This window comes from Musa acuminata, chromosome BXJ2-4, assembly GCF_036884655.1.
Source record: "Musa acuminata AAA Group cultivar baxijiao chromosome BXJ2-4, Cavendish_Baxijiao_AAA, whole genome shotgun sequence".
Classification (NCBI taxonomy): Eukaryota; Viridiplantae; Streptophyta; class Magnoliopsida; order Zingiberales; family Musaceae; genus Musa; species Musa acuminata.
In genome coordinates, this window is record NC_088341.1 from 3,455,001 (window position 1) to 3,474,723 (window position 19,723).

The 19,723-nt window shown below is 38.3% G+C and overlaps 3 protein-coding genes and 5 non-coding genes across 8 annotated transcripts in view; 1 reads left to right on the forward strand and 7 right to left on the reverse strand.

The window, feature by feature from the left end:
* LOC135608911 (ethylene-responsive transcription factor ERF096-like) overlaps positions 1-598 on the reverse strand; it is a 712-nt gene extending 114 nt beyond the window's left edge. The window contains exon 1 of the mRNA XM_065101971.1: positions 1-598. This exon is cut by the window's left edge and continues 114 nt beyond it. Coding sequence (XP_064958043.1) covers positions 225-593 — 369 coding nt within the window. The 5' untranslated portion in view covers positions 594-598 and the 3' untranslated portion in view covers positions 1-224.
* Positions 599-4,393: 3,795 nt separating this feature from the next.
* LOC135609531 (uncharacterized) lies at positions 4,394-10,181 on the reverse strand. Its single transcript, XM_065102886.1, has 9 exons — positions 10,034-10,181; positions 8,513-8,768; positions 7,927-8,098; positions 7,717-7,799; positions 7,540-7,582; positions 5,290-5,346; positions 5,115-5,205; positions 4,920-5,008; positions 4,394-4,785 (listed from the first exon to the last, which is right to left on the reverse strand). Exons 1-9 carry the CDS (start codon positions 10,128-10,130, stop codon positions 4,678-4,680), a joined length of 996 nt encoding a protein of 331 aa, XP_064958958.1. The 5' UTR covers positions 10,131-10,181; the 3' UTR covers positions 4,394-4,677.
* Positions 10,182-10,280: 99 nt separating this feature from the next.
* On the forward strand, positions 10,281-16,588 carry LOC103981549 (probable 2-oxoglutarate-dependent dioxygenase SLC1). Its single transcript, XM_065102429.1, has 5 exons — positions 10,281-10,366; positions 12,579-12,948; positions 13,012-13,259; positions 15,893-16,211; positions 16,286-16,588. Exons 1-5 carry the CDS (start codon positions 10,281-10,283, stop codon positions 16,586-16,588), a joined length of 1,326 nt encoding a protein of 441 aa, XP_064958501.1.
* A 46-nt stretch (positions 16,589-16,634) lies between these two features.
* On the reverse strand, positions 16,635-16,796 carry LOC135611453 (U1 spliceosomal RNA). The gene has a single exon (XR_010486586.1). It is a non-coding gene; the product is annotated as a U1 spliceosomal RNA (small nuclear RNA).
* Positions 16,797-17,336: 540 nt separating this feature from the next.
* LOC135611451 (U1 spliceosomal RNA) lies at positions 17,337-17,498 on the reverse strand. Its single transcript, XR_010486584.1, has one exon. It is a non-coding gene; the product is annotated as a U1 spliceosomal RNA (small nuclear RNA).
* A 741-nt stretch (positions 17,499-18,239) lies between these two features.
* LOC135611452 (U1 spliceosomal RNA) lies at positions 18,240-18,400 on the reverse strand. Its single transcript, XR_010486585.1, has one exon. It is a non-coding gene; the product is annotated as a U1 spliceosomal RNA (small nuclear RNA).
* Positions 18,401-18,784: 384 nt separating this feature from the next.
* Positions 18,785-18,946, reverse strand: LOC135611454 (U1 spliceosomal RNA). Its single transcript, XR_010486587.1, has one exon. It is a non-coding gene; the product is annotated as a U1 spliceosomal RNA (small nuclear RNA).
* A 408-nt stretch (positions 18,947-19,354) lies between these two features.
* LOC135611448 (U1 spliceosomal RNA) lies at positions 19,355-19,516 on the reverse strand. The gene has a single exon (XR_010486582.1). It is a non-coding gene; the product is annotated as a U1 spliceosomal RNA (small nuclear RNA).
* Positions 19,517-19,723: the final 207 nt, after the last annotated feature.

Sequence of the window (19,723 nt, forward strand, 5' to 3'; positions counted from 1 at the left end):
TCTCTTTTGCTTCTCGAAGAAGTCAATACAGTCCATTGACTTTTTCCAGTCTTCAAATCCCTCGACTTACTTCGATGAAAACACATGATGAGCAGCTAAATTTGCTCGAATCTGAAGCATATATTTATGGAATGCAAACATGATCTTTCTCACGCTTCATGTAACCTAAGCAAAGCTGTCGGAGGCAGCAGAAGAGCTGACAAGAAAGACTGGTATCTCTCGCTTCACTTCTCGTCACCCTTCTCCGACGACGCCAGAAGCTCCTCCAACACCTTGTCATCCAAGCACTCCAGCTCGATCACTTGCCTCCCGGTGGCCGCGCCCTCGCTCTGGCGAGCTCTGCTCGGGGTCGACGAGCTCGCGTGTCGGGAATGGATCTCGCCGGGGAAGTTGAGGACGGCGAGCGCGCCCCGCATCTCGTAGGCGGCCCTGTCGTAGGCCCGGGCGGCCTCCTCGGCGGTGTTGAACGTGCCGAGCCAGACGCGGGCGCCGTGCTTGCTGGGGTCGCGTATCTCCGCCGCGTACTTCCCCCACGGACGACGGCGGACCCCCCGGTACTTGGTCTCCCCCTCCTTGCGCTCGCCTTCCTCCATGAAGCGATCACAGTGCGCGATGGAGGACGGCTTTGGGGCGTCGTGGGGATTTAAACCGGGAGGGGATGTGGTGGGCTACGAAGGACGGATCAGGATCCTCTCCAACGACTGCCTCGACCCGTTCATCATCGTACGGTCAAAATCCAAAGATGATGACTGAACTTGGGAATCAAGTTGCAGGGAATCCTCCCCGCACGAGGGAGGAGCTTTGTAGGATTCTCCACGTGGGATTAAGAGAGAGAAAGAGAGGAGACTTGGATTTGGGTTCGATGTATCTGGATGAGTCAGAGTGATGGCTTTGGAAGGGTCTATTTACTTTTGGGTCGAAGCATCACCGTATCCTTTACTGGAATTTAATCCTCGTGCTCTTTAACCTTAATCTAAACCTGGATTGAAGTCAAGGGAATGACGCAATTAATTTTCGTCGATTTGATGCATATGTTATATGACGTCTGCATGTTTCTTATTATTTTGCGGATACTGTCGAATTGTGTTGTGCTGAAACGAATGAAGCATGAAAAGTCATTTAATTTAAGAGTTGGGTTGACATGGAAAGGTGATGGGAACTGTAAGCCGCCGTTCCCCCACCGATGACCTCATTTTTGTGGAGAAGGAACCCTGAATTGTTTCGCGCTGCGGAACCGATCGGGTCCTGTTTAACTTGTGACAGGTGCAGTTCTTTAGGTAGAACAAATATGTACTATGGTTCAGCTTAGCGGCATGCCGCCCAATCATTGCTCACCACAGGAAGCATGACAAGTCTCGGTCAAGCATAACGGGAAGAGATCAGTGGTGTCCGTCTCGTGTGCTCCTCCGATCTGTGGTGAACCACCCGGAGAAGCCTCCCGAGTCCCGTCGCGTGTCTGCCCCAACTGAGCCCTGTGCGTCTCCAGCGCGTTCGAACAGAGCCACCAGGGTAGGAACTCTTGAGGTTGTAACTCGCGCAGGCGGCGGCCATGGCGAGGAGATGCATCCCCGGCGGCTACTGTCGAAGAACTCTTGATAGAGATGTCAACGGATGGAGCGGGGACAAGGAGGGCTTGCCGTCCTTATTCCATCGCATCTCTCGTATCTTCTCTCTTAATTTTTAATTATTTTATTATTAATATTAGAATAAAAATTATTGGTATTAGATTTAATTCTCAAATATAATATTTTATATTATTATTAATAAATATATATTATATATAATCTAATAATATAAATTAGATACCGACATGGATATCGATAATCACTAATATAATTAATATCTCTATAATTAAAATAATAATATATAATATTTATGATAATCTTAGAGTTGATGGAGTCGACATTTAGACATTTGAGCAAGCAAGGCTAAGTCATGTATGATGAGAATCCAAGGCTCTAGCACTTAGAGGCAAAGAGAATGTCATCGATGGTGGCACAAACTCGAAGGCATCCTTTATCGTCCAAAGCATCGTTTCACCCCATAAATGACATAGCTTAATATAAGCTCAAATTTCTTTTTCTTTTTTTTCTTTTCGTTTCTTCTTTTATTGACTTCTTTTTTTTATAAACAACCTATCTTTTTTTCACATCCTTGTGCAATCTCTTAGTGTACTATAATGATAATGAGTGTACTTTATAACAACATAGATACGACAACTAAGCAACTATTCAAGTCATTCTTATTTGATCGATACCTTAATCTTATTCAATTGATACATCATGTGAGATCACCCCTATAACCCCTACAAGACAAATAACATGACACTAATTATATCATGAATTCGACTCATAAGGTCGACTCAGACATGTGACAGACATAATCAAATTGTAACTATGATATAGAAAATTAAGTTAACGTATTGTTACTTGTCTCCCTCAAGTTTAACGTATGATTTTATAGTTCATTGATGACCAAATGATATGTTAACCATTCTCAATATTTATCATAACCATAACCCAAATGATCATCTATTATATTATAAAAAAGTATGTTCTTAGTAACGAAACACTCTTTTGATTGAATATTATCTTATTTTACTTTAGCATATGATTCGATTATCAACGAGTTCATTCTAACTTAAAAGTATCAAAGAGATATGCTCCAATTTAAAATTTGAATGTCCCAACATCAATTCTCAACACCTCCTTTAAGGGTAGACTTAAAAGTGGACCTTGATTTGCTTTGATCCCTAGTCGCATGTGTAGTAATACGATTGTTATAAGATGTTATCTTATAGAAGAATATACCTTAAATAAGTATTTAAAAAAAAATAAATTACTCTAATAAGTACTGATATAACTTTAACCAAGTTTATTCGAGTACAACAGTGCATACAAGTGCCAATTGACAATTCGCAATTGATCTGACCTAAATGATTTTAGGTAAGTGACCAACCAATTAATATAGTGTTATTTTACTTTTGGCATTCATTCTATATTTAAGTATCAAAGAGGTACACTATAACATAGAATTTTTAAGGTCTCGACATTAATTCTTGACATCTCTTTGGAGAACTAACGAAGTAGATCTTGATTTACTCCGATCCCTAGTCAATGTTGGGTAACATAACTATTACAAGAATTTATCCTATAGAACAATATGCCTTAGAGATGTATTTTTCTTAACAAAAATTTTAAATTACTCTAATAAGTACTTGATAAGGGACCATTTGATCGGTCGACCATTAGTGTGGCTCATATGTTCATGAGAAATTATTCGATTTGGACATTGGGCATATCTGCACGGTTTTATCCTTTCGGAGCATGTGAGCTCCAAAAGACACCTCTGAGGATGACTTAGAAGTATATCTTGATTCATTCTGATACATAGTCACATGTTGGGTAACATAACTATTACAAGAACTTATCCTATAGAAGAATATGCCTTAGATATGTATTTTTCTTAACAAAAAGTTTAAATTATTCTAATAAGTACTTGATAAGGGACCATTTGGTCGGTCGGCCATTGATGTAGCTCGTAGGCTCATGAGGAATTATTCGATTTGAGCATTGGGCATACCTGCATAGTGTTTTATCCTTTCAGAGCATGTGAGCTCCAAAAGACACTCTAAGGGTGACTTAGAAGTAGATCTTGATTTACTCCAATCCCTAGTCACATGTTGGGTAACATAACTATTACAAGAAGTTATCAATATGCCTTAGATATGTATTTTTCTTAATAAAAAGTTTCAATTACTCTAATAAATACTTGAGAATGAACCATTTGGTCGGTAGGCCATTGGTGCGGCTCGTAAACTCACGAGGAATTGTTTGATTTGGGCATTGGACGTACCTACATAGTTTTATCTTTTCGGAGCATGTGAACTCCAAAAATTATCTCTAAGAATAAGGGAGACCTGATGGACTTATGAACCCTTGGTTCTTATACTCCTCAACCAACGTGGGACTAAATGATCTTATCAGTACTAATATAACTTTGACTAATCATCTTAGTAGAACGATGCATACATATCAGGTAACCAATTGACAATCCACATTAATTTTGCGCAAGTGACCAACCAAAGAGCATACTTCTTTCCTTCTATATATATACATGAAAAAAAATTATCCTCATGAATTTTTTACAGAATAATAATAAATTTTAAAAAACATTGATAACATGCCTCGATAAGTAATTACTCCCACTATCTCGTAGAATAGACTATTCACATTAGCATAAGATGTAGAAAGAGCCAAATGGGAGGAAGCCGATTTAAGATCGTGCCCAATGCTGATTTCTAGAATTACTTGTTACGGTGATCAATAAGATTTCAAGAGAGATCGACATCCACCAATATGTGTCATCACAGATCAAAGATTGCTCAAGCTGATGACTAATCAATATCCAAGTAGTGACCATCATTTATTTCTCTTCATGATCTAACTAAATGTCTAACATTTGAGCTATAGATACATAATTCGGTATCAAAATATCAAAGATCAAGTAATGCATCAATCTCACTACAAGCCTCACAACAGGCAATGGACCTCAAAAGGACCTGTGCCTATTAACAGATATTTGCCGCGTCACATTACGTGGTAAAGATGACCAGACCAAGTATTACTTGAAACAAGAACAAAAAGAAATCAATGGACAAGCTAGTTATCAAGCATCTCAATGTTGAAGAGAGAAGGGAGATCCAACAGGAGCCATGAGTCCAAGGTACCGCATTATTCGAAGACGTCGATTTCTTCTCTTTGGATTTTCTGCACATGTTAACTCCTGAAGAAAAAGGAACAAAATTTTGACATAAATGCTAAACATTTCTTCAATGTCTCAACAAGAAAGCATGAAGGACATGCTTTGCACTAAGACAATTTCATGAGCCAAAAATAATTATTAGGATTCCAGCTTACATCAAAATGGACCTTCATTTTTCTTTTCCTTAGGCTCCTCCCTTCATCGGCAGAGTTATAACTTGTTTTACTTGAAGTTTGCCATGTACCTAACAGATTATTTGCAAATGGATCAGATGATGACACGGAAAATATGAGATTTCAGAACTAGTCCTTTGATGAATGAATGAATAAGAACAGGGAAAAAGAATATACCAAGTTTGTCATGTTGATAAGAACTTTTCGGGTTGTCTAAACATCTTTCTAGCAGTGTTCTGGGGCTTGTGTGCACATGTTTACACAAGGCCTGAATAATTGATAGAATCAAACTTGTACCAAGATGGGATCAAATATCCAAATAAGAGAAGATGCTACAAGGATAAATCTTAACCTGCTTAAGAGCATCTTGAAATGCTTGCAAGGGATTCCTGCTTCTTTCTTCATAGCACTGAACAGAATGAAGATTAATTTAGATAACAGCGCATAATCCAATGAGCATAAAAACGTGAGTAGGAGAAACTACGCTAGATATAAGAATATCAAAAGTTGCAATTTGTCTATAAAGAAATGTGGGATAAAAAAAGTTGAGGCTGAAAAAAGACCAACCATTCTAAGCCCAAAAATGGAACAGATAACAGAAACTTAGTATGCTTACACCTGTTTGGTATATATATTCAGTCTACTTAGGATTAGAGGAACTCTAAAACCAAATCTGTTTGGTTGCAGAATTTTAAAACTGAACTGAACTAGACCAAGGAAAAATAGGTGAAGTTAAACCACCTATTTGGCTTAGGTTGGTCATGTTGCTAGTGCTAAAAAATGTCATGTTTATACAAACATTAGCATATAAGCATAAAATATAAATCTATACATATACAGATCAATATGATTATATCATAGCAGGCTTGTTGGTTTTGACAGTTCTCTTAATTCCAAATGGAAAAGATCCAAGTTTGGTTTTCCGCTTCCCAAACTGATTGTAACTTGAACCACAGAATAAGGAATGAAAACCAAACTGAACTTGTCAGTGCAGTTTGTTATCTTGATTTTGTTTGGTTCATTACTTCATTTCAGTGATTTAAAAAGCGCTAGGCGCCAAAAGGCGCTAAGGTCCAAAAACGCCCGAGGAGCTAGGCGTTCGCCCGAGCGAAGCGAGACGCTAAATATAAAAATATATAATATAATTAATAAATATAATTATTTAAAATTTTAAATAAAATATGCTATTAAATTAAGAAAATTAACCGTATGAAAATCAAAATAATATATTATTTATATAATAAATACAAATACTATTATTAGTATACTGTTAACAATATATTGTATACTGTTAACAGTATACAGAAGGAGAAGGAAGAGGAATGTAAGGGGGTGCTGACTGAGAAAAGAGGAAGCGGTAGCAGCAGCGGCAACGGGAGCGGGAGTGTAAGGAGGCAACGACAACGGGAGTGTAAGGAAGCAGCGGCAAAGGGAGTGTAAGGAGGCAGCGACAACGGGAGCGGCGACAGCGGCAGTAGCAGCGAGCAGCGGCGGCGGCAGCGGGAGCGGGAGCGGCAACGGTAGCGAGCAGCGACAACGAGCAGGGTTAAGATTGGGCAGCGACAGCTGATATCGGTTTTAGTTGGTTCGATTGAACCAACTAACCACCGGAGATCGAACCAAACCTAAAATCCTGGTTCGGTCGCCTGGTTTAACCCAGGCACTCGCCCGGTTTAACCTAGGCGCTCGCCCGAAGCCAGCGCCTGGGCTCGGGCGAGCGCCCAGGCGGCGCCTCTTTGAAGCACGCCGCCTGGAAGTGAAGCGAGGTGCTCGGGCCTGGCCTCGCCTCACCTCGTCCGAGCGCCTAGGTGAGCGCCCGAGTACCTTTTTAAATCACTGCTTCATTTGCCAGCTAAAATCAGTTAAATGATCATATATCAGTTTCCGAGTACTATACAGGGAAGCTCCATTCAGTTTTGATGTTATCAGCTTTCCAGGTGGACTACTTCATTATTTATTTTGGGTTATGGAAGAAAACTGGAGTCAATTGGTTCCTCGTAAAGCATTCAATTTCATGTCTACATTTAGCTAGCCCGTCTGCATGCAGCATGAAAAATGATTAAATCTCATTTTGAGGATAAAATATCTTCATCTCTCTACCTGATTTAGATTGAATAACTTATCAGTGATATGCATGTCAAACAGTGAACATCTGCAGCAACAATGATGCACCATGTAAGCATCATATAAACATTTTTGGTGCAAATATCAATGAGGAAAATTATCAAAAGTTTATCTACACAAGACTAGGATTTAGCATTAATATCACAGGAACATCTCATAGTATTTAACAGTAACATGATCAATTTTCATCATGAACATGTCAAATAAGGCCTCATTTCCAAACTTTGCATTGAGGATAACTCAAAAATAGTGGTACTCACCTGCATGCAAAATTGGAAAGCTTGATATGGACTATTATCAAGAAAACTTGATATAGACCATTATCAACTAGGCTAAAGCTATTGAAGATCCAAAATCACATCCTCTTATAGATGGATGTATATGTTAAAGCAGAAGGTAAATTTTGTGATAGTGTGAGATACTGAGATGAACTACAAAGCGGTATTTAAGAAAGTATTTGTGAAGAATAAGTACTCACATAATCAAATTCTGACAGATCTCTAGCTGGTTCTAGCCAAGCACTGAAAAGAGAGAGAGAGAGAGAGAGAGAGAGAGAGAGAAGAGAAGCAGATTCAAAGTTTAGCAATCATTAAGACAACTCCAAAGCAAATTGTTTTGAACTTGAACTACCTACACCTGGTAATACTGTACTTACTGTTCCTTGCTCCCATAAAGCTGCACTAGAATATGTCCAATATGATTGTTTTTAGTACACTCAAGAGATCTCTCATCCATGACCTAAGTATTTGCATTTAAGAAAGTAGTTAAGAATATTACTGAGGCTTGACTATAGAAAACAAAACAAAAGCAGGAAAAAGAGGAATGAATCAGAGTCCATCAAAATAAACAGTAAACATATCAGAACCTCTGCAGGCCACCAGTCATGATATGCAGTTTTAGCCCATACGGTACTTCCTGGAGCTAACCAAGAATCTCCATTCCTCCCAGTTGGGCACAAAGATCCATCTACAGTAAATGGTGCTGGTCCTGCTAACGAGTGGGTTAAAACACGATCATTTGAATTCAATCCATTTTTACTGCATCAAAGAGGAAACTTTAGATTACAAATATGCTAAACAGTAAAAGCAACGGTACACCATCTTATTAAATTGGAGTAAACAAGCATTTTAAAAAAAATCACACATTAACTTGAACATCGTTAGAGCCAAAATATTATTAAGCTATGAAAAAATAAAAAACTCTGAAAAATCTTGATCAATGACAAAATCATACATGTCAAGAAAAATATATGAAATAAGAAGTGTAAAAGAACTCATTTTTACACATCCAGGGCCTATTAGTCATTATAATTCTTTAAAAAGAAAAAAATTTAAGATCTTACCCCTATATCTGATAGATGAGAAGCAACTAGAAGGAGAAAGAACTGGCAATAAGTTAAGAAGGTACTCAATCAGAAGAATTACACTGTCATATTATAAACAAAAGTTTACCATGCTTGACGTGCAAAAACAGTTTTGCAGGTATCCATTAAAGAAATTTGATCAACTGATTCAACTTCAAGTACTGGTACTTCTACAGACTCCAAAATTGTCTCTCTATCTTTTCCATCCCATGAAATGCTACATTTCAATAGGTTGGGTATTTTTTCATTATCAATAGAGAGAGGTCCAATGCTGGCTTCAAGGCTAATATCTGTCATGCCACTGGCAGAACCATCCTTGCTGTTTAATAATTCAGATAAAGAACCTGTCAATCAAAATACAAAGTTAATATATTTTTTCTTCCAAGGTTCTTCTAAAATTATAAGATGATACAACAGCTGACTTACCAAGCAAAAGAAAGACACAACACCTTATAGAGCTTTAGGGCACTTAAGTTACAAATATTCATGAATAAAAAATGCATAAAAGACAAGAAAAACTAAATTCTGACTTTTGGTTATCTCTTTGACATATAAGCAACCCGTAGATGGTTGATCAATGTTTTTCCAGCAAAAAATAGAGTAGACAGGTCAATAAAAGAATGCTAAAATAAATGTACAGTTACATACTAACAAATCAGGAAATAAAGTATTTTGAAAAACAACAAAAGAAAAAGCAACTCTTTTTTTCAAAATTAATTTTTTTTCCATTACAAGATGCTCTTACACAAACTCGAACCTGATACCTAATAATCAGGCAATACTGCAGTAACCACCCTAGACTCATGCCATGGCTATTAAACAAAGGTAAGAGATGAATAACACTTCATGAAACAACAAAGAAGAAGTGAAGGCATTAGCGCTTAGTTGACTTAGCCGAATGGCCTGTAGCTAATTATTAGGAATGATAAAGACACTACTCTAGATTCATGCAATGGCTGTTAAACAAAGGTACGAGCAAGTATGTTGTTCATGAGAAAAAGAGGAACTGTAAGAACATTTGGAATACCAATACTTTGTCAAAGAAACATAACTTGATGCCATACGACACCGACAACATGTCAAAAGATCATCTTAACCCAAAATTTAGGCGACCAGGTGGGGTATATATCAAAGCTCTTCTAACCTACAAGCATTTAGATCTAAATTGTAATGGAAACCACTTAAAAGACTTCCAATAAACTTATGCAACATCACATTACCACTCCAAAGTCCAAGCTATAACATCGAAATGAAGCATCACACTGTATTTCCTGCAATAATAGAACTTGTATCCTCTGAAAAAAAAAAATGGAGTCTATTTGATTGGCATTTTCTGTTCAAAATAGCGAGTTCAGATAATAACCCTGTAGATTAATTTAGACTTTTTCATATAATTAACAAATAATCCAAGAGATCATGCTCCTCCAAAATCTGTCAAAGCCATACTAAGCTTTCAAAATCCATCAAACTCCAGCTTAAAACTAGTACCTCTCGAATAATCCGAACAAAATATCAAGGAGAATCCATGACATGCGATGAGAAGAACTGGAATTGACATCATGGAAGTGGAGAACCAAGGGAAAAGAAAGGGGGAGAAAGGCGGGTGAACCTTGGAGAGGACTCCTGCGGGCTTTACGTGTTCTCGGTCGCCGGCGGCTCTTCGGTACCAGAGGAGAATCGAACACCAGGGTTGATCTGCTCTTCATCGAGGGAGATCAGAAGCCCCTCAGAGAAATTGAGGGGAACCCTCTCGTGACGCGAAGGATAATATATATATATATATATACATATACATATATATATATATATAAAAGATAAATGTGGGAAATAAGAGTATTGGCCGATCTTACGATACAATGGTGGGTGGAAACGGGTACCGTCGTCGTCGAAGGGACTTGGGACCCACACTTAGCGAACCAGTGTTGGATGGGGCCCGCGGATGGTAGGTCTCGTGTGTGTGGGGTAATCAAGTATGCTTTGTGTACTTACATAGTCGTCTCATCTAAACTCTCCATCTCTTCGGTTGTGGCGTATCTCCTCCGTCCGTTGTTGTGATACCGGTGGGTCCAACGAACATCCCCAGTCTCCGGTCACCGGTTGAACCATTACCGTATTCAATCATCTGTCACTCGACCCACGTTTGACTCGAATTCAAAATCAATTAATACCCTTTTCCATCACCTGTCACATTCCGATTCATCGGCTCAAGCTTTGAGAAGGCAAAATTAGGGACGGAGGAATCCATCAATTAGATCCGACCCCGATGGATTAATTGATCCAAACTTGTTAATTATAGTGCGATCATTATCCTCATAATTAGTTGAAGTTAATGATAGTACATGTTATCAAAGAAATATAATTAGCGTCAAAATCTATTGTGCATACGAGGCTAAGTTGTAACATTCCTTCTAGCCCTCTAAATAAATAGATATTTTCTACTTAATCTCTCGTTATATCTACTCTCATATCATTTATTATACTTTAATCAGATAAAATAATTATTGAATTCGAATGCGTAAATTAGTGACAGTACATCTATTAATATGTATACGAGACTTAGTCGATCGCTTTACATTACATATCTCTTGTTCTATCCATACTCAATCGTTTCTTATTAGTCGTCTATTATGTTTAATTTTTTATTATTTTTAATACTAGGTTGGCTTTATACTATTAGTGATGACTAAGGATGTTGGACTCGTTATATATTTTTTAATCTTAACCACTAATCAAGAATATTTAATCTTAAATCAATTGAAATGAGTTTGACCCGAAGAACTCTAATTTAATTTAAATTAAAACACTAATCACCGAGTGCTAACCTGTAGTTACCATTAAATGTGAACATTCCTTTTGCATTTCCATGTAAAATTGAATTGGAAATAGATATCAAAATTAGAAAAATAGTTTTCTAATATTAAACACATCTCACTTCTTTCTTAAAAAATTATGAGTCTCTATGTTAAATTTTTCGTGAAAAATATAAAATATATATAATTCTCAAATAATCGTATTAAATTAGATAGTGACATCCAAGTCATATTAAATATCATATATGCCCCAACAAAAAATTATACCGCTAGTGTGTGTATGTATGATACTATCATGTCAAAATTTTATGTTAGAACAAGAGTTACTAAGAATAATAATCTATGGTCAATCTGTAGAGACACATGAAGTTGCAGTCAAAATCAACTAAGTAATTCATAATAGCATAACACATAAAAGGAATATTTCCTCGATAAAATCAACCATATATAAAGTAATTTCTTCATATATATTTTTATTCCAAACTTATAAGACAAATGAACGTATACTAAGATAACGGACTTTGCCAAATAAACATCTAGTGCAATCTTTTATAAGGAAATAATGATCCTACTCTCACACAGCCTTGCTGGTTCACAGCCACAAACAATTCTGATCCTACTATGAAAAGAATGTTCAAATAATGCATTGTCTCTGGTCATGGAAGAAGAAAGCATCAGCATGGGTTGGCTCCATTTAATGCCAAAAGGCCAGTTTAGAAGGCTCATGTAGATTGATAGCCATTAATTTGAATAATGGGATATAGATGTGGTCAATTCAAAGCATGACGACAGTGTTGTATGGTCCTCTAAAAGGTCAACTCCTTCCTACTTCTTTCATGAATCCTTCACATCCCATTAGAATGCAAATCTTTCATTCAAAACACACACACACACACACACACACACACACACATATATATATATATATATATATATATATACTAGTTTAGCAAAGTCATAATGTGTTGTCTTCCTTCCTTTGTCTCCTCCAGTGGTTGGTTGGTTGGTTGTTTGTGACATTACTCAAAATAAAGCTCTTACTACAAAGAACAGGTCAAACTCTTACACTGCATGCAATTCTTGGCATGTCAAGAACTTACACTGGAAGTGTGATAACAAAGGTGGATGATCCTCCCACTGCAACCTTAGATGAACAGGCTTACTGTTGTTTCTTGCAGGATTTCCCCCAAAGCAATCTCTTCTTTTTATCTCCTGTTCCTCGATGTTTGTACATTGTGAAGACTTTAAGTTCTATCACTATCCAGCGCAGGACAAATCCACGAGTCAAATGTGTAGGTGACTTGTATTTGTTTGTGCTGTCCCCAAAAGCCGCATTTCTAACAGTTGTCTTCGTTCCTCTGTGGTTGACCTCCATTCCTTTCTCGTCCTCTCCCTTATATACCAAACAAGTCCACCACTCTCAACACCATCAATACAAAGGAAACACAAATGGACATGGCGGTTCAAGGCAAGAGGGGAGGCGAGATGCGAGACCAATTACATGAAGCGGGTGAGGCACCTCTGTGACAATGGCATTACAAAGGTTCCCAGCAAGTACGTCTTGCCCCTCCCCGACCGGCCTCAACTCGCCCCGGCAGCTCGTAAGCCAAGTCTGAAGCTTCCTGTCATCGATGTCGGTCAGCTGCTTTCGCCCGATCGCACCGAAGTTCTCGCGACGTTAGACCGAGCTTGCAAGGAGTATGGCTTCTTTCAGGTAATGACCTTTTAATTTGCAGCTATACGTGAATAGTTTGTGGTGGTGAACCACTGCATGCAGACGGTGAACCACAGCATTGCCGGTGAAGTCACTAGGAGAATGATCGACGTGGGGAAGAGATTCTTCGAGCTTCGTTTCGAGGAGAGAGCGAAGTATATGAAGACCGACGTAAGGGGGCCAGTGACGTACGGGACGAGCTTCAACCAGACGAAGGATCGCGTGTTTTGTTGGAGGGATTTCTTGCAGCTCAGTTGCCACCCCCTCGACAGTGTTCTTCCATGGTGGCCTACTTCTCCCATGGACTTGAGGTCATAGCCCCCACACCCCTTTGTAATACGGAACAAATAGAAAATTATTCGTTATCATTTATATTTTTTTTTATCATATTATTAATTTTTATGTTTTATATTTTTTCAATAATCTCATATTATTAGTTAGCTAATTTTCAAGATCTACGATTAGTATAAATAAACACCTCTCTAAGTATTATAAAGATTTCTTTCGTGGAGTTGATTTATCGTGTTCTCTTTTATAAGATCATTTTACTAGAATCCTTTCTAATAATAATTTATTATTTTATTTTTGTTCTATTTTAGTTGGTATCTAATTTGGTGAAATACATTATTTGAACAATACAGGAAAATGAAGTAACTTTTTAAAGAAAGATTATTACCCTAAAGAATAACTATTATTCCAACGATATCAAAACTATATCCAAGACACTTATCTATAATTGAGTATGTTGATAAATTCTTATATCTTTCAACCAGATATTACTTATCAGAATCACAACACCAACAGATAACAAGGTAGGACTGAAATTTATTATTAAAGATAGAATGTTTTTAAGTCTAATATAGATAGTAGATGAAGCTCATAATATGACATTAAAGGTTGAGATGTTATTGACTCGACCTCCAATTACTACCTGGCAATTTTCTGCTTTGACAACGTAACATATTCTTAACAAAGAGAAGCAAGTTATGAATAAATCAATGCAACCTACAAAACAAGGCACAAATATCAGAGAAGGGGGACACGTTATATATGTTGTAAAAAGATTATTACTCATATCAAAGCAAGAAGATCCATCTCGACGTAAGAAAATATTTCATTCTCGATATAGTGTTAATAAAAAAAATTTTGTACATTGATCATAGACAATGGAATTTATAAAAATATTATATCTAAATCAAGGGTAAGGTGCTAAAAATTATAAATAAAAGCTTATCTAACACCATACAAGCATTGTAATTAAGATTTGTAGAGTTACTCTCTCGATTAGGAAAAGCTAAAAGGAGTAAGTTAGGAGTAAGTTATATATGAAGTAGTTGATATAGATATATGCCGTGTACTACTTAGAAGGCCATAGTAGTATGATCTAAATGTAACTCATCTTAAAAGAATTGATATCAAAAGAATTTAAAGATATCACCCCTAAAGAGTTACTAGATGGACTTTTATCCACGAGAGATGTTCAACACTAAATTGATTTGGCTTTAGAAGTAAGTCTACCAAATTTATCTCACTATCGGATGGACCCAAAAAGGAATTATGAGCCCATGTGTTATCCTAGCTTTGCTGACACCAAAAAAAGATGAAAGCCGAAAGATGTGCGTAAATAGCGAGGTCATCAACAAAATCACGGTTAGGTATCGCTTTCCCATGCCTTGACTAGAAGATATGTTAGATTAACTACAAGGCTCTAAGATATTCTTAAAGATTGATCTCCGCAATGAATATCATTAAATCTGTATAATGCCTAGAGACGAATGGAAGACTACATTCAAGGCAAGAGAAGGCTTATATGAATAGTTAGTTTTGTCATTTGGGTTGTCCAATACATTGAGTATATTCATGAGACTTATGAATCATGTGCTTAATCATTCATCGAAAAATTTATAGTAGTCTACTTTGATGATATTTTAACCTACGGACATATAGAAGAACATATGGACCACTTAGGACAAGTCTTAACTATTTTTCAAGATAATAAGTTATATATCAATTTGAAGAAGTGTGACTTCCTGACAAATTAACTAATTTTCTTAGTGTTCATTGTGAGTGTTGATAGGATTTATATAGATAAAGAAAAGATTCATATCATTCAAGAGTGGCCTACCCACTGTCACATAAGTAAAGAGCTTTCATAGTCTTACTACTTTGTAAAGGAGATTCATTAGAAACTTTAACAGTATTGTTGCTCTTATCACTGACGGTTTGAAAAAAGAAAAGTTTAAGCTACTAATGTTTAGTACAAGGAAGTAGTTGAGAAGCATATGAGAGAAAATGTGTTCAAAAAAGGAGATATGATTATGGTATACTTATGGAAAGAGAGATTTCTCCTAAGTATTTATAAAAAATTAAAGCCGAAGAAGTATGGTCCCTATAAAGTCTTAAAAAAATCAATAACAATATATATGTGATTGATTTACAAGATGATTGAGGAATCTCAAAAACCTTCAAGACTTATATGATTACTTTCCAAGTGAGAATCCATTATAACCAAACGAGTCTAAAGTTATCACTTATCATTTTCTCAAATGGAATGAATTAATGCAGAACAAACAGAATAAAACTATTCTCAAAAGAGTCTAAAGTTATCACTTATCATTTTTTAATCTCATATTATTAATTTTTATATTTTATATTTTTTTCAATAATCTCACATTGTTAGTTAGTTAATTTTTAAGATATAGAACTAGTATAAAAAAAGATCTATCTAAGTCTATAAAATTATCAAAAAAAATAATATCTTCAGATATTGTAAAAAATTTCTCCACTTAATTTTTCTCATTCTTCTTTGTCAGTCAGTTTACTACAATCTTTTTTAATAGTAATTTTTTATTTTATTTACATTCTGCGTCACTTTGCTTTCTCATCAAGGTGCCAACGAGAGGGATTGCATACCTGCTTCTTAATCTGACGCAGTCAATGACAGGGATGAAGTGGTCTCATATGCCAAGCACATCAAGTCCTTGTTCCTGGTCCTCATGGCGGCCGTCCCCGAGAGCCTCGGCGCGGATCCTGCAATCCTAAAAGAGTTCGACGATGGATCGCAACTAATGGCGATCAACTGCTACCGGGCGTGCACTGAGACCGATCTCACCCTCGGGATGCCACCCCATTCCGACTATGGCTTCCTCACCTTCGTCCTCCAGGACGAGCTCGAGGGCCTGCAGGTGCTGCACAGGGGCGAGTGGATCACCGTCGAGCCTCTCCCCAACTCCGTCATCGTCAACGTCGGCGATCACTTGGAGGTATGCAATCAATACCGATGCTTGACAAGTTCCTATCGCAGTCTCGTTTAGGTCAACTTGCTTCGTGTGTTCAGATATATAGCAACCGGAGGTACAAGATAGTCCTGCACCGTGCACTCGTCAACACATCCAAGTCGCGGCTGTCGATGGCGTCCCTCCACAGCGTCTCCTTCGACAGAGTGGTCCGCCTGTCGCCAGAGCTCGTCGACAAAGACCATCCGAAGCTGTACAAAGACACCGACTTCGCCGCATTCCTTACCGACACCTCCTGCTGCGAGACGAAGCACAAACACTTCCTGGAGTCGAGGAAGGACTGGCGCCGTACAAATCCAAGGGCCAGAGTTGACTTACCATTGAGAGACTATAAAGATTCGTAATGGATATGCATTATAAACGACGACATAGATTTGATGTTTGGTTCGGGCAGGGGCCGCGCGAGCGCGTAACCCCTCTAACACAAATTATGACGTCCAGTCTCCCGCTTTGGGTAGATGGTAGAGCAGAGCACCTCCCAAGTGCAATGGAGACCACTGCCCTAAGCCACGGATCTTATTGATCACCCGTCGACCCCGTCCAGGTAAGTATGGTCTTACGCCGGCCAGGAGTCTTCTTTTCTACACCTCTTGCCTCACCTGCCCACCTCTTGCAGTCGATGTGGGACTAAAACATATCGATCGTTCCGTTGCTTTTGGGTAATGTTTCGGACTCACCGCACACTCTTAGCTACGAAGTCAATTGATCGCAAATCTGACAGAGAGACTACTGATGATGATACGGTAATGACATTTTCATGAAATTGGTTGATTAGGAACGAACCTTACTGGAGGCAGTCTGGAGTTTGAAGTGCATGGTGCTTTTGTACAAATCGGCAGTCTGGAGTTTGAATTGCATGGTGCTTTTGTACAAATCCATTCCATTAAAGTCACGTTGCAAGTAAGTGCTACATGCTTCGTATGTTTCGAGGAGATAATGATGTTATTTTAAACAACTTAGCTAATGATTAACACGAACAATACAATATTTTTCAATCTACTTTGATTATTACTGTAGAATTGATGGATTCTGATTAATTTAATATGCATGTGTATTTGCACAACAATTAAGAATATTTGGTATTTAATTTAGGGAGGGGCCGCGCGAACGCGTACCCCCGCTACCACAAATTATGACGTCCATTCTCCCGCTTTGGGGAGATGGTAGAGCAGAGCACCTCCCAAGTGCAATGGAGGCCGCTGCCCTAAGCCACGGATTTTCTTGATCACCCGTCGACCCCGTCCAGGTAAGTATGTTTTTGTGTTGGTCACGAGTCTTCTTTTCTACACCTCTTGCCTCCCCTGCCCACCTATTGCAGTCGATGTGGGACTAAAAGCATACCGATCGTTGCGTTGCTTTTGGGTAATGTTTCGGACTCACCCGCACACTCTCTTAGCTACGAAGTCAATTGATCACAAATCTGACACAGAGACGACTGATGATGATACGGTAATTGACATTTTCATGAAAGTGGTTGATTGGGAACCAACCTTACTGGAGGCATCCAAGTCTGGAGTTTAAGTGCATGGTGCTTTTGTACAAATCCGATCCATAGAGCAATCTTAATTTTCTTCAACAGTGGTTATTATAGGGCTATTGAGGTGCTATATGAAGTCTGTGCCAAGATGATGGTTAGTAAGAGTTTAAAGATGACCATGCTTGTTGTAGTAACACAAGCACAAATAAGCAAAAATTAATTTTATATACCTCCTAGTAATTTTTGTATGTGTATATTAATCATATACTATTATAGTAGATGATTATTTAGAGGCAAATCTGATTAAAGTCACGCAAAAAGTAGGTGCTAGATGCTTCGTATGTTTGGAGGAGATAATGAAATTATTTTAAACAATTTGGTTAATGATTACCACGAACCATATAATATTTTTCAATCTATTTTGACTTCTAATTCAAGTAAAAAATAATGAATTTTGATTAATTTAATATGCATGTGCTATTGCCCAACAATTAAGAATATTTGGTGTTTAAATTAGGGAGGGGCCGCGCGAACGCGTACCCCATCTACCACAAATTATGACGTCCACTCTCCCTCTTTGGGGAGATGGTAGAGCAGAGCGCCTCCCAGGTGCAATGGAGGCCGCTGCCCTAAGCCACGGATCTTCTTGATCACCCGTCGACCCCGTCCAGGTAAGTATGTTTTTATGAAGGTCACGAGTCTGCTTTTCTACACCTCTTTCCTCCCTTGCCCACCTCTTGCAGTCGATGTGGGACTAAAAGCATACCGATCGTTACGTTGCTTTTGGGTAATGTCAGGACTCACCGCACACTCTCTTAGCTACGATCACAAATCTGAAACAGAGACGACTGATGATGATACGGTAATGACATTTTCATGAAATTGTTCGTATGTTTCGAGGAGACAATGATATTATTTTAAACAATTTAGCTAAAGATTACCACGATCCTTATTTTTCAATCTATTTTGATTATTACTTCAAATAAAAAATGATGAATTTTGATTAATTTAATATGTATGTGTAATTACATAACAACTAAGAATATTTGACATTTAAGATTGGGGAGGGGCCGCGCGAACACGTACCCCCGCTACCACAAATTATGACGTCCACTCTCCCGCTTTGGGGAGATGGTAGAGAAGAGCGCCTCCAAAGTGCAATGAAGGCCGCTGCCCTAAGCCACGGATCTTCTTAATCACCCGTCGACCCCGTCCAGGTAAGTATGGTCTTTCGTTGGCCACGAGTCTTCTTTTCTACACCTCTTGCCTCCCCTGCCCACCTATTGCAGTCGATGTGGGACTAAAAGCACATCGATCGTTGCTGATGATACGGTAATGACATTTTCATGAAATTGGTTGATTGGGAAGCATCCAAGTCTGGAGTTTTGACTGCATGACGCTTTTGTACAAATCCAATCCATAAAAGTCACGTTGCAAGAAGGTGCTAGATGCTTCGTATGTTTCGAGGAGACAATGATATTATTTTAAACAACTTAGCTAATGATTAACACGAACCTTTAATAGTTTTCAATCTATTTTGGCTATTACTTCAAATAAAAAATGATGGATTTTGATTATTTTAATATGCATGTGTAATTGCATAACAACTAAGAATATTTGGCCTTTAGATTGGGGAGGGGCCGCGCGAACGCGTACCCCCGCTACCACAAATTATGACGTCCACTCTCCCACTTTGGGGAGATGGTAGGGCAGCGCGCCTCCCATGTGCAATGGAGACCGCTACCCTAAGCCACGAGCCTTTTTGATCGCCCGTAGACCCCGTCCAGGTAAGTATGTTCCAACGACGGGCACAGGTCTCCTTTTAAACTCGTTTCGCTACCTCAACCACACCGTTCTCTGGATGTGGGACTAAATAACAGAGAGAAACGGACTTTGTTCATCATCTTTTCACCACACCCACGCCACAGCAGCACAATCTCCTGTAACGAGATAAAGCCACCAAAGAACAAATACAGTACATCAGGAGAGCTTTCTGCCGCTT

Coding starts and splice junctions, on each gene's coding strand:
- LOC135609531 (XM_065102886.1), bottom strand. CDS start 10,130: ATGAAGAGCAGATCAACCCTGGTGTTCGATTCTCCTCTGGTACCGAAG. Junction 8,769..10,033: donor CCGCAGGAGTCCTCTCCAAG/GTTCACCCGCCT, acceptor TTTGATTGACAG/GTTCTTTATCTGAATTATTA. Junction 5,206..5,289: donor TTCAAGATGCTCTTAAGCAG/GTTAAGATTTAT, acceptor TCAATTATTCAG/GCCTTGTGTAAACATGTGCA.
- LOC103981549 (XM_065102429.1), top strand. CDS start 10,281: ATGGTGGGTGGAAACGGGTACCGTCGTCGTCGAAGGGACTTGGGACCC. Junction 10,367..12,578: donor TTGGATGGGGCCCGCGGATG/GTAGGTCTCGTG, acceptor CATTTCTAACAG/TTGTCTTCGTTCCTCTGTGG. Junction 12,949..13,011: donor AGGAGTATGGCTTCTTTCAG/GTAATGACCTTT, acceptor CACTGCATGCAG/ACGGTGAACCACAGCATTGC.